The sequence below is a fragment of the Hevea brasiliensis genome, chromosome 16 (assembly GCF_030052815.1).
Source record: "Hevea brasiliensis isolate MT/VB/25A 57/8 chromosome 16, ASM3005281v1, whole genome shotgun sequence".
NCBI lineage: Eukaryota > Viridiplantae > Streptophyta > Magnoliopsida > Malpighiales > Euphorbiaceae > Hevea > Hevea brasiliensis.
The window spans coordinates 48147375-48161759 of record NC_079508.1 but is presented as its reverse complement, the minus strand read 5'-3'; the positions used below and the strand labels follow the sequence as shown (position 1 = coordinate 48161759).

The 14385-nt window shown below is 34.6% G+C and overlaps 1 protein-coding gene, 1 non-coding gene and 1 pseudogene across 2 annotated transcripts; 1 reads left to right on the top strand and 2 right to left on the bottom strand.

Moving 5' to 3' along the window:
• Window positions 1-5181: 5181 nt before the first annotated feature.
• Window positions 5182-7691, bottom strand: LOC110671334 (protein NRT1/ PTR FAMILY 5.5-like; annotated as a pseudogene).
• Window positions 7692-8618: 927 nt separating this feature from the next.
• On the bottom strand, window positions 8619-8725 carry LOC131175052 (small nucleolar RNA R71). Its single transcript, XR_009145212.1, has one exon. It is a non-coding gene; the product is annotated as a small nucleolar RNA R71 (small nucleolar RNA).
• Window positions 8726-9463: 738 nt separating this feature from the next.
• LOC110662080 (uncharacterized) lies at window positions 9464-10471 on the top strand. The gene is made up of 2 exons (XM_058138392.1): window positions 9464-9834; window positions 9922-10471. The coding sequence occupies exons 1-2, from the start codon at window positions 9464-9466 to the stop codon at window positions 10469-10471; spliced, it is 921 nt and encodes a 306-aa protein (XP_057994375.1).
• Window positions 10472-14385: the final 3914 nt, after the last annotated feature.

The window sequence follows — 14385 nt, the reverse complement described above, 5'->3', positions numbered from 1 at the left end:
CATTACATCTCATGTGAGGTTCAATCCTTTACCTAGCCCCTAATGCTCAAAATCTCAGGTACATCCATTATTGACTTATTTTGCATTAGTTAAGTTGATCCCATTGAGCCAGTAATTATGCAAATAATTTTAATGTCCTCAGGTACATCCAATATTGGCCACCAAACCATTTACATATTTACAACATCTCATGCTTAACAATTATTCTTAAGAAAATCTCTTAAATTAATTGCATCTTATGCAAGTATTTAAAATTTCTTAAAATAATTGCCTCAATGGAGGGCCCATGTTATAATTACTTTAATTATAGCATTTCCAACTTAATCATTTGTTTGGAAGATTTTATGGTCATCCTAATTACTATTAAGGTCCCACTTTGCACATTATCCATTTAGCATGCATATATCATATAATTGCATACATTCCCATACATCTCATGCATTCATGGATAAGCAGTAAATATGGTATGATCATGGACTTTCTAAGGGATTCAATTCTGAGCCACCAAGAATTGAATCAGGGCATTCCTAGGTGCATTTCATTCATTCATTTTACAAGAGTTACTGAAGGAGTACATAATCAACACTTGATCTTGAATTCCTCCCACTGGTCCCACCAATGCTCTTAACCTCCTTGAACTTCTTGCAATCCAATTACATAGTAATTCTTGGCATACCAAGGTGAATTTACAAGAACTAAATAAATGAAATTACAACCCAAAAATTATTACAACCTTAATAATATATGCCCAAAATAAATTAAAATAAATTAATTAATTTACAATCTCAAAGAAACATAAAAGAAATAAATCCAATCACATTGGTCTTTTATAGTCCATGATCATCCATCATGCTTATCACTATTTAACAATTAAATAAAACATACATAATTAAATTAAATTGAATATCTCATATTCAACTTAAAAATCCAGATTTGAATATAATTCAAATAAATTTAAAAATTTAGATCTGAATCTCATTCAAACAAATTTAAAAATTCATATTTGAATCACATTCAAACAACCTTAAAAATTCAGATTTGAATCACATTCAAATAATTTTTAAAAAATTCAGATTTGAATCACATTCAAACAATTTTTAAAAAATCAGATTTGAATCATATTCAAATAATTTTTAAAAATTCAGATCTGAATATGATTCAAACAACTTTAAAAATTCAGATTTGAATATGATTCAAACAACTTTAAAAATTCAGATTTGAATCACATTCAAATAACTTTTAAAATTCAGATTTGAATCACATTCAAACAATTTTTAAAATTCTGATTTGAATCAAAATTTAATTGTGTGATTAAAACTACTAATTAAACACTTTAATTAGTCATAGGATAGGCCTTAGATCATACAACAATTGCAGAATTAAAAAGCCAAACCTTGAACCACCCATGAAGCCACAAACCTTGTGCACCATGTTGGTGTTCTTCAAGCATGCCGCCACACATCCATTGCAACCAGCAATGGATAAATCATCTCATGATCAAAACACACAATTAAATCATATAATCAACAATCTTAAATGACAAATAAAGTAGCTCTGATACCAATTGAAGGAGCGAAAGCGTGAAAAATACAAGTTTATACCATTGAATTAAAAAATTTTCACCTAGGGTCACATGCATCATGCAAGATTTATTTTTATCTATTTGATTTCAATGATAAACAACATATTAAAACTCTTTTAATATGTTTTTGGATCTGTATTTGCCATTTAAGATTTTAAAATTAATCAGATTAATTTTAGAACCCTAGATTAAATTAAAAATAAATACACTAACCTCTTGATGCACTGCAATGTATTTGCGCCTTTGAGATGCGTCTTCAGGACACCAGATGTTGTCCCTCTAGCTTGTCCACACCAAGAACACCTATGGAAGCCCTTGAACAGCTTCTAAAGCTTTTTCTATTATTTAGAAAATCAAGTTTTGCCTTTTAAGAGATTAAAGATGTAAACAGAACACTACAAATAATTTCTAGTATTTTTAATTCAAGAGATTATTTGCTAATCTCTTGGAATAGATGAGAGAAGAAGATGAAGAGGAGAGAAACCTTCTTGGGTGGCAGCACCAAGGTTATTTACTGCTGGTTATTTTTTCTCTTTTCATAACAACACTTATATAGATAGGTCAACACATAAAACCCTTGCCACATGTCACCCTCTGATTGGTTCTAGGTTTAATTGACCCAATCACATTGTGCCAAGTGTCAAACCTATATTTAATCTTAATTTTAATCATCTTACATGATTAAAAGACATTTGGCAAGCTTATGTGTAATGCCATGTGTCACCATCTCATGGTGCCACATGTCACCCTGTGAAATGACCAAAATGCCCCTGTGTCTTAATTTTGAGTTCTTGACCCAAAATAATTATTTCTCTTCTTCTAATCAATTTATATCAAATATAAATTAATTAATTAATCTCTATTAATTTAATTTCTCATTAATTAAATTCATATTTAAACACTTTAAATATAAATTTAACTTACCCATATACATCTAATAATCTAGATTTGGTTTCAAGTCATACTAGAAACTTTGCAACCTAATTACAAACCAAACCTATTTAATTAATCAATTAAACTTTTTAATTAATCAATTAAACTCTTTAATTAATTAAATCATATTTAATTAGGTGATTACTTGTGTATGTGTGTGACTTACTAGGCTCATCACTAATTGGCAATGAGACATGATATCAACTCTTAATATCATCAGAACTCTTTCTTACCATAAATGATTTCTCTAAATCATTTTATGCACCTCATAGACCATGGTTAACACCTAGCATAGCATGCCATGGCCACCCAATCAGTAATAAGGTTTACCTTAAATGAACCTAGAATCATATGTTACCATGCACTAGAATCTCTCTGTTACAAAATCCCAGCTCAAGCTGAAGTCATGGTTTATGTCAAACTCCATGTGCTATGAATATTATGTTCTCTTTTAATTTCAGTTCTTGATTAAAAAGATTTTCTCATCAGAAATTCTTTTCTGATTAAATCTATCTGTCCTGGCCAGGAACTTAAAACATTAAGAATAATTAAATGAACATAGGATTTTATTCCTATTTACTTAGAGGAACAGATTCCATCTTGATCAACACCTACCTCCATATATAACTAGTAGGAGCTAACATATGCCCATATACCCATACACAGTACAAGTATGAAAGCAGTATCAAACTCAAACCACCTATATACAAGATAACTGTGCTATCTCAGGTCTAAAGATTAAATGCACTAATATGATTTATGACAAAACATTGACAAGAGTAAACTCTAAGTGCTTGTCATAAGTGTCACTGGTTCGGCCTACTTATCATTTATAAGTGCCTATCATGTTTGTCATATGGCATGAGACTCACCATTCCATCTTATTTATATCTCATATAAATAACTTGGGAACAAACATGAATACAATCTTTCTGGATAAGTCATGTCCTTATTATGAAGTATCCTCGATTGTGAACCTATTTATGATACTTTGTGCTAAAAATACTGTCACTCATATTCTTAACAACTTAAGAATAGAATTTCTAACAAAATATCAATGGACCTTTTCTATTACACATAAATATATTATGTAAACAGAAAAGTGAAAATGCCTTTTATTAATAAAAACATGTACAAGATACATACTAAATGATATGCTCTAGGGCATACTACTAACACACTAGCCAATTGGGTAATTAATTTATTAAAAATATTAAGATGATCTCTCACATCAGTACCTTCATCCATTCTGAGTTGGTACAATTCCTTCTTCAAGTACAAACGATTTGTGAGTGATTTTGACATGTACAGGCTCTCCAATTTCTTCCACAAAACAATAGGTGAGGTCTCCTCCAAGACATTGTACTTCACATCTGGGGCTAACGTCAATCTAATCGCACTCACAGCCCTTTATTGAAGCTCCTCCCATTCATCATCTTTAATGGTCGCTGGTTTCTTCTCGTTCAATGCTTTAATTAATCATTGTTGTACAAGGACATCTTTCATGGTGCTTTGCCATAAACTGAAATTATTTTTCTCATCGAACGGCTCCACCTCAAATTTTATGCTCGCCATCTTTGACATCTCGAACCAGGCTCTGATACCACTTGTTGTGAAAATCACACCCACACAAAATAAAGAACACAAAATTTAACGTGGTTCAGCGTAAGCCTACTCCAACAACAAATTCACTATCAAGGAAAAATAATTACAACCACTAATTATTTTTCTCACCCTCAAAATCACTCAAACAAAACTCACAGTATTTAACACACCTCTCCACTTTATTGGCTCTCTGCAATGCATCCCATATAATGGCCAATCAACTATTCATATATATATGCCACTAAAACCTAGTCCTTTTAAAACTCTAATTATTAAACTTCATAATTTAAATTCTACTAAACTTCCTAAACTAATTATATTTCCTAAATTAATTATACTTCCTAATTCCAATTAGACTTGGACTCTAACAGATTACAATACTTATTTTCATGTTAAATTGCTGTATGGATCCATATGTTTTTTTAATATCACTTTTATAAAGTAAAAGTACATATTATTTTATTGTAACACTACTGATTTTACAAGTAGCAGGTTAAACATTTTTTTTTATTTAAATTACCTAAAGAGCAAGTAATAAGCAAAATCTAACGGCCCATATTCAATAAAAAATAAATGGATTAAAATGGACGCTATACCGCACAAAACTATACCGACGAGTGACTCCAATTATAGATATAAGAGAGCTCATATATTTGGTTCCATTATTTGGTTCTTTGGTGTATTGTGAGGGCTTTTCTTATCGTCTGTAGGTTCTAGTTTTAGATTGGATATACGGAGTTGAAACTATTGGTCTTAGGATTAACCTTTGATGATACGTATGTATAGAATATACCTAATAATTTCTCCAAGTGATATATTAATGCAAGCTGCATTCTTATGCCTGCAGCTTCATGTTACGAATTTTTTCTTTTTTGTCAATTCATGTTACTGATTCTAGTTTTGTGATTTTTTCTGTCTGTGTGGCTAAGTTCACCTTGGTTTAAGAAATATTTCTCAAACCATACAGAAACAAGAATAATTTTTATTTTTGCACAAATTTGTCAAAAAGCTCTCTTACTTTAGATGCTAGGAGGGGTTGACAAAGCACGATACACAACTAATTAAGAGGTCTAATGGGATAGATAAAACAAAATGCATACATATATGGAAGTCTACGAACTAACAATTTTATACTTCTACTAGTACCCTCAGGGGATTTCAAGAATATTGTTCAATTCTACTTCCTTTTGTCGGCGTTCCTGATCTTGTGCGTTTTCTTATATTGGTGGTTCTTGCTGTTGATACTGAATTATTTTAGGCTCTTGATTCTGAATAATTTTAGGCTATTGATCGCCTTCTAGGCATGAATATCTGTATGAAACAAAACCACAGAAGCACAGGTTACAGAAACTGAGGATTGCTAGCAACTGAAAATACCTGTCCAACCGACTATGGTTTATAGTATCCCCGAACCAACTTTTGCGCAACAGAATAAAAGAATACGATGAGAAATTTTCTGATACCCGTCACCAAATCATTGAAAGGTGTTTCAAATGGCTTCATTAATTCATCTACATGGTTATTAAGTACTCGCTGAGCCCATCTTCAGTCAATCCATCCATAATTCCTAACAGGAAGAACTGTGGAAGTAACCACATGATACTCATGGGTACTTTATCACTCATGGGGATTTTATCAGTGTCATAGTCACTGTCGCTGTTCAAAAGACCAAACTTATCCACTAACTTCAATCTGTGAACCCCAACCCGCCAAGCAAAAATGCAACACAAAATTGAGAAAACCATCCCAGCATTGATTTTCAGAAGTTGTGCATGTTGTTGAGCTTGTATCCTCTATTTCTTTGAGATTAGTAAATTGACAAGATATGTAGTTATGGAGCTCGATAATGACTCGAGTAAAAAGAACAAATCGACTGAGATAATGTAGTTGCCAACCCTATTATCCAAGCCGCCGCTTTGTTCAATGAAGAAAGTGGTCCTTGCTGCTTGTACCAGACTGTACATGAGGAAGGTTATCCACAAAGGAATCAAAGCTAAAAGGCGCTTTGCATGCTTCACTTCTGCTACAGAGCAGAGTTTTCCTTCAGATTTTGATTCATTTGTTGAGGAGGGTAGTTCTTCAATAGGTGTTTGTTGCACTCATTTCATATAGGCATTTTAGGGTAGTTTTGCATCCATTTTGTCCTTATATTTTAGTATATTTTATATTTTTAGCTTTATTTTAGCTTATTTGTTAACTTTAGATATTTTATATTTGATTTTTGTAATTTCATTGTTTTTGAATGGATTTTGTGGCAAATCGAAGATCAATGAGTGCTTTAGGAAGTGATTTGAAGAAATTTGGAGTTCTTTAAGCATGGAGGAAAGTTGAAGAAAACAAAGCCTTGAAAGAGCAAGTTAGCCGAAATTTGCTTGAAACTTTGCTTATGATGTTGCTTGGGATATGTCATATAAGCCTAACCTTAATCCTGTTCAAGCTGAAAGTCAAGCACGGCTTAAATCCTACATATTCAAGCTTTTACTCCATAATCTGCCGAGAATTGCTGAAGATCCTGCTTAGGGTAAAGCGGCAGTGCTTAAGGTGCAGCACAGGTTAAGCTGGAAGTCAAGCATGAGCAGAAAAACCCATTTTATTCCAAGCCTGCCGAGATTTGCTGAGGGTCTGCTTAACCTTAAGCAGACAGTATAATCAGAGGCTGAAATTTGCTGAAGAAGCTGCTTAGGGTTAAGCAGTACCCTAAGCAGACTGCCCAGAACATGAATAATGCTGCTGACTTGGATAATTTTACAGCTCATTTCCTATCCACTTCTTGACTCTTATTCACTTTTAAGGCAACTTTTTGGGACCATATAAATTCATCATTTCCTAATTTTTTGCCACAAGAGGAAAAACGGAAAGAAGGAAACAGAGAAAAACAAATTATAAATAGAGAGAGAAGGAGGACGCCATTTTTCTGAGGAGGGGCTGCTGCAACCATCTTTTGGAGCTCCAGAAATCAGAGTTTTGGGTTCTTCTACCTGGGTTTCTCTATTTTTAGTCTTCTTATCACGTTTTTCTTTACTTTTTCATCAATCTTTCTTGTAAATACCAACATGAGTGAGTAAACTTTTTAGATTTTAGAGTTGAGAAATATGATTTAGATTAACTTATGGATTTAGACTGGGTATTTCCTTATTTTACATAAATATGAGTTTTGATTCCTTCCTTGTGTGCTTGATTTACTTGCCTAATGTTGGTACCCATTGAGTATTGTGTTAATCTTTGATTGAAGGACCGAAAGGTGAAAGTCATTGAAAGATAATCAAGGATTGGAACTTAAAATTACCTAGATTTAGAAATAAACTAGGGTTTTAAGAGGAATTAATGATTGGTTACAAAACTTAATGGGTTTTAAATTAATCAAATATCGTACGAAAGTAGGTTTGGTTATTTTAGAATACACTTTAGTTTGCTTGAAAAAGATATCAAAGGAATTTAGAATTAATCACCTTCAAACTCTATTTTTCCCTAAAAATTGGAATGCTCAAGAAAAATCCCAATTAATTTATACATAAACCCCCAACTCTGGAATCACTTTAAACATAATTAGACTTAGATTCAAATTACCCATTATTAATTTGGTTAAATTGCATATAGATTTAGAATTTATTTGCTTGCCCTTTACATATTCCAATTAGATTAATCAATTTACTTTGCTCATTTACATTTACCATTTATTCACCAATCATTAGCCCAAATAATTGTTTCATTCATAGTTTGGTACTCAAACGACAAATCCTCATGGGAACGATACTTGATTCATCACTCTATTACTTGAGACGATCCGTATATTTGCGGATTTGCAACATCAAGTTTTGGCGCCGTTGCCGGGGATTTGATTTTTATTTGATATTGAACGATTGTTTGTTTGGTTAATTTGGGCATTTTATTTTATTTTTTTTTTGCCATTTTATTTTGAGAATTTGTTTGTTTTGTTTTTCAGGTGCTTTATTTTATGAGAAGGATAAAAAGTGAAGAAATCAATTTATTCTTTGATCCAGAAATAGAAAAGACAGCAAGAAATTTTAGAGCAGAATCTAAGAAGAGAAAAGCTAAATTTAAAGCTCAATAACAACAAGAAAGAGCACAAGAGCAAGAGCAATTACAAGAAGAATTGGCTAACAACAATAACAACCGCTCTGTGAAGGATCACGCCTATCCTAACATTGGGGATTTCATGCCAAGGATCACAAGACCAAGAGTAAAAGCTAATAATTTTGAACCGAAGCCTGCACTGTGTCAAATGGTACAACAATCACAATTTGGGGGAAGTCCAAGTGAAAGTCCACATGTGCATCTAGCACACTTTCTTGAGATCAGTGATATGTTGAAGATAAATGGAGTTTCTGATGATGCAATTCGACTCAGATTATTTCCTTTCTCTTTGAGGGACCGAGCTAGAGAGTGGTTACATTTTTTGCCACCGGGTTCTATCACAACATGGGATGAACTTTCTCAAGCATTTTTGGCTCAATATTTTGCACCAAGCAAGACAGCTAAGCTGAGAAATGAGCTGACTTCTTTCAAACCTAGAGATGATGAGAGCTTGTATGAAGCTTGGGAGAGGTCCAAGGATTTGCAAAGAAGATGTCCACATCATGGGATTCCTAAGTGGATGCTTGTTCAACACTTTTACAATGGAGTTTCACCTGCTATTAGAAGTACAATTGATGCATCTTCTGGAGGTGATCTTATGGAAAAATCTGAAGATGAAGCTTTTTCTGCTCTTGATAAAATTGCTTACAACAACTACCAATGGAGTTGTGAGAGGAATGAGGTCAAGAAACCAGCTGGTATGTTTGAGCTTGATGCCATGAATATGATTAATGCTAAGTTTGATGCTTTAACAAGGAAAATGGACAAGTTAAGCATGAAAGTAGATTCTTCAGCTGGAGGTTCAAGTAATTTAGTAGATGTGAGAGCTGCAAATGTCAATTGTGCAACTGATTTTTCTGCATTTAGTCAAGATTTTTCAAGTGAGCAAGTGGATTATGTGGGGAACTACAATCAAAGACTAGGTGGTAACCCATTTTCTACAACTTATGATCCAGCATGGAGAAACCACCCAAATTTCTCTTGGGAGGTAGATAAGGACAACACCAAAATTTTCAGCAACCTTCTGGGTATCAACAACATCAGAATTTTCAGCAGAATAGGGGTCCTCCTCCTGGGATTCCTAAACCTCAAAATGCACTGGCTCCACCTCTACCACAACAAGCACAACCAGACAAGACAGCTAGATTAGAAGCTATGATTGAGACTCTACTTGTGAGCCATCAAAGTCAACAAGATATAATTTCTCAATTAGCATCTAAAGTAGATCAAATGGCAACACACAATAAGATGTTAGAGAATCAAATAGCTCAACAGGATAGCTCTTCAAATAGTAAAGCTTTTGGGAAGCTTCCTAGCCAACCTGAGAATACAAGGGAGCAATGCAATGCTGTTACTTTAAGAAGTGGAAAGCTAATGGGGGAAGAACACAAAATTGAAGTAAAGTTGAAAGAAAAGAAAGATGAGTGTGAGAGTGAATCCACTTCAACTAAAGCTAAAGCTAGTAAGGAAGCAAATGAAGAGAAAGAAGATAAAAAGAAAATAGAAGAGAAATATGTGCCTCCTGCACCGTACAAGCCACCATTGCCCTTTCCTCAGAGGTTTCAGAAAGCACAATTAGATAAGCAGTTTGGGAAATTCCTTGAAGTTTTGAAGAAGTTGTACATCAACATTCCATTCACAGATGTCATTTCTCAAATGCCTTCTTATGCTAAGTTTTTGAGGGAGATTTTATCAAATAAAAGAAGGTTGGAAGATTATAAAACTGTTGCACTTACTGAGGAGTGTAGTGCTATATTGCAGAACAAGCTCCCACCTAAGCTGAAAGATCCTGAAAGTTTTTCCATACCATGTCACATTAGAGAAACAAGTATTGAGAGAGCATTATGTGACTTGGGGGCTAGTGTTAGCTTGATGCCGCTTTCCATATGTGAGAAGTTAAAGGTTGAAGATCTAAAGCCCGCAACTATTTCTTTGCAGTTAGCTGACAGATCTATAAAGTATCCAGTTGGGATTTTAGAGAATGTGCCATTAAAAGTTGGGAAGTTTTTCATTCCAGTGGATTTTATTGTACTAGAGATTGAGGAGGATGCAAGAATGCCCATCATACTTGGAAGGCCATTTTTAGCCACTGCAGGAGCTAATATAGATGTAAAGAGTGGAAAATTGAAGATGACAGTGGGGGAGGAGGAAATAGAGTTTAATTTATTCCAATATTCCAAGGAACCAGCTATGATGAATTCTTGTTATAGGGTAGATGTCATAGAGCATGATGCTGAACTGAAGTTACTAAACTAGAGGAAAATCAAGCTATTCCAATGCAATGCAATCAGCATAAAGTGCAAAAGAAAAAGTCAGCTTCACCACCTCATTTGATTAACAATGAAGCTTCGAAAGTTAAGCTCAAGTCTCCATCAAAATCACTCAAAAGAGGAGATTCATCTAAAGTTTGTAAGAATATTCTTCAAGATATAGTTAGAATTCTGAACAAAGCAACAGGTATTTTCACATATAATGGGAAAAAGTTGAAGTATAAATTCATTTCAGCACCTGTTGTGAAGGGAGGTAATATTTTCCAATTCCAACCACCATGAGCTTTGACAAGAAGGTCAAGCTTAAGACCTTAAACAAGCGCTTCTTGGGAGGGAACCCAAGTGTATCCTTTTTTTTTTTAGTTTATCAATTTTCTATTTCATCTCATTTTAGTTTTTACCCTCATTAAACTAAAAAGTGATATTTGTTTATCTTTTGTAGGTCATTCATGAAGATTGGGCATATTGACACTTGTAGCAAAAAGAAAGAATTGAAAGGGAGCAAGTATAAAGCAAAATTCTGCACTTTATCCAGTACCTGTGAACAGTAACACTTTTAAACTTGTGCTAAATTGCTGATATTGCAATCTACTTTATAGCACATGTCTGATTTTGTGTCTTGTGTAAATTCTGTGAAATGCAACTTAAATGAGGATCAATTTTGATATTTAGGACTGATGTAAGCTTTATTAAAGTGCAAAAATAGTGTTTGTTAAGTTTTACCTTTTAGTGTATATATAGTTTTTGTAGTCTGTTAGAATTTGCATGTTTTTTATTGAGTTACTGCTAGTTTTTATAGTCTGTTAGTTTTTATTACTGTTCACGCTACTGTTCATGCTGCTTAAGAAGTCAATTTCTATGTCTTTTCTGTAATTTTTGAATGCTTGAAACTTGTCTCAAATGCTACTGAAAATATGCTTTGGGTATAAGCTTAGGAATAAGACCATTTCGTTGGGTTTGTAGAAAGGTAATCACAATCCATTCCTAATTTGAGCTATTTGCCTTTCAATTCCTTAATGATTGTGTTATGTTTGATAAGTTTATGAGAGATGATGAGCTAAAATTCTTTAATTTTATGGTGTTTATGTGTATTTGAGATTTGCTGAGGGTCATGATAGCATTCCATAGCATTTGAACTATTTTTGATAAGTAAAATCATAATTTTTTTCAAAACCTGCCAAAACTTGCTGAAGATGTTGCTTACCCTAAGTTGTACCCTATGTAAATTCTGCTTAACCCTAAGCAAATTTTTGCTTAACCCTAAGCAACACCAGAATCTTTAGTTCAACAAATGATGATGTTGCTTACCCTAAGCTGTACCCTTTGCAATACATACTTAACCCCAAGCATAACCCCAAGTTACCAGTTGTCTGCCCTACATTTTAAAAGTCCCAAATTCCGCCACTTTTATTCCGCCACTCTCACTCCCGATAAACCAAAGCGCTGTTCCACTCCCTCCACCATTTTTTCCGGCCATTCTTGGGAAGTTAAAGAGATTATTTCTCTTTATTAAATTGTGAGAACCAAGATGTGGTCTACCCACAAACCCAAAAAATTCAAACACTCTGCCAAATTGAAAATGGCTACTCCATCTTCACCTTCTGGTAACCCTAGTCCCAGTCCACCGCCGCCATCCCAGTCACCACCGCAAACTCCACCACTGCCTCAATCGCCTCCACCATCTTCACCACCACTACCCTAAGACCAAACACCGACCCTAATCCCGTCGACCCCCCTCGCACCACAAAATGAAGCCCAAAATGAAACACACATTTGCGAAACCCAGATTTAAGAACCGATGCCTGAACCCATGCCAACCCAAGCCAAATCTAAGGCTAAAACCAAAATGACTATGAGTAGACCCAAGAAAGCCCCTGTCGGAAAAAGAAAAGGAAACCCCTTTGTTTTTTTGGACCCCGACTCTTCACCTAAAGTTTCATCCGAACCCGTTAGTAAAAGAACCAGGTCATCATCGTCAATTTCATCACCAGTGACTCCAATCTCTGTATCTCAATCACCCTTAGCCTTTCCCCAGCCTGCCAGTGCTCCAACAGCTCCTTCGACATCTGTCGATGACATAGAGGAGGTACTTTCTCCACTACCTTGGGCTTTTAAAGACATGGATATGAAAAATGCTTATGAGAGTTTAGCTTCTAAACCCATTTATGCAACCAAATATATGGATGAGTAGATTTTGAAAGAGTTAGGAATTTATGACTCTGTATTTGCTTATTTAGATGCTGTCAACTGGACTGAGTTTGCTAGGATTAGGAAACCAGTGTATAAAGATTTGACTTTGGAGTTTTTGAGTTCTTTAAGGTTGAATTTCAAACCTACTGACCCTGGGCATAAAGATGTAATCTGCTTTAGATGTGCTGGCATTGATAGGGAGTTATACATGGGTTCTATGAGTGAAATTTTTGGTTTTCAGGATAGTGGCTATAAGAGCATTGAGTGGCAGCAAAACATCTATGATCCTGTTAAGTTCTGGAAAGAAATTGCACCTTATGGGGGTTATTATAGGCAGAGGACAACAAAGGCCACTAGGATAGTGGATCTTGTGTTAAAATACCTCCATAGATTTATCTCTTACACTGTCTTAGGCAGGGGCCACAGTAATAGCATTGTGGGTACTGGAGATTTATTTTTCTTATGGTGCATCAAGGAGAAAAAACCATTTAGTACAACCCATTTCCTAGCCACTCATTGGCACCAAATTGTCACAAGGCATACCACAGGTAGCATAGTTTTTGGAGGTTATATAACTGCCATAGCCAATTCATTTGGCTTTGATGCTAGTTTACATAAGCTGCTGCTAGTGTCTGGTGAGTCCTTTATAGACAGCACAATGTTGCTTCACATGAATCTTTGTGAGAAGTTAGGACATACATATGTCTTGTTACAGCAGCATGCTGATGCTAGTAGGTCTGCAGAACCAAGTGCTTTTGCACCAGCATAACCTTAAGCAGCCACTACCCAGCAGTTTTCAACTGATATTTTGTCCCTCCTAAGATCCTTAGACTTTAAAGTAGCCAGCTTCACTGCCCAACCATCTGTTCCCTCACTTGACACCGCAGATATTCTTGCAACCTTGAAAGGCTTAGAAGTAAAAATTGATTTTCTGGGTCAACAGCAGGTCAATCTGGAGAAGAAACTAGAAAGAATCTTAAAAAGAGATTTTCATCTCTTAAAAAGAAGCAGCAGCAGCAGAAAGTTCAAATGCTGGAGCTCTATAACACATTGGCCCAATCTTTTAACAATTTATATCATTGGGGCCAAGACATGCTCCAGCAAATGAAAGACCTCACAGACAACTTGGAGACTGCTTCTAAAGCTTCAGATCATGATGAAATCACTGCAGAACCTGAAGCAGACCCTGGTGCAGCAACAAAGCCTTGACAGCAATAGCAGTAGCAGCAGTTTCTTTAGTTTAACAAATTTCTATTTCTGTATTTGTCTCTCTGTTTGTTCCAAACTTTGGTTTCATTTTATCTTTTGTTTGTTAAACTTTAAACTTTGGTAACAGTTGTGCTTTATCTTATTTTATAGTTATGCTCGCACTCACACATTTTCTTTAGCTTGGGTACTCATTATCTTTGCATTTTCTTCTTTATTCAGTTCTAATTTTGTGAATATTAATGACTAGCACAGTTTACCTTCAGCCAAATCTGATTAATTTCATCGTAAGGTACTGACTCATTTTGCTTAAGATCCCGCTTAACCTTATGCAACTCTTGCTTAACCTTAAGCAGCATCTTACGTAACTTTCTTATGCAGTGTAAATTCATACATTTGGGATACTCTTTCACATTTTTCTCTCTAAAGCTTCATTGTTAATATCATTTTGAGCTAATTTTGGAATTCTTGACCTTATATTGATTTAATCCCCAAATTGTATAA

What these genes read in the sequence shown, in the direction of transcription:
- LOC110662080 (XM_058138392.1), top strand. Translation starts at nt 9,464, where the DNA reads ATGTTAGAGAATCAAATAGCTCAACAGGATAGCTCTTCAAATAGTAAA. An exon ending in CTTGAAGTTTTGAAGAAGTT is followed by an intron (nt 9,835 to 9,921) that starts GTACATCAACAT and finishes AAATAAAAGAAG; the next exon opens with GTTGGAAGATTATAAAACTG.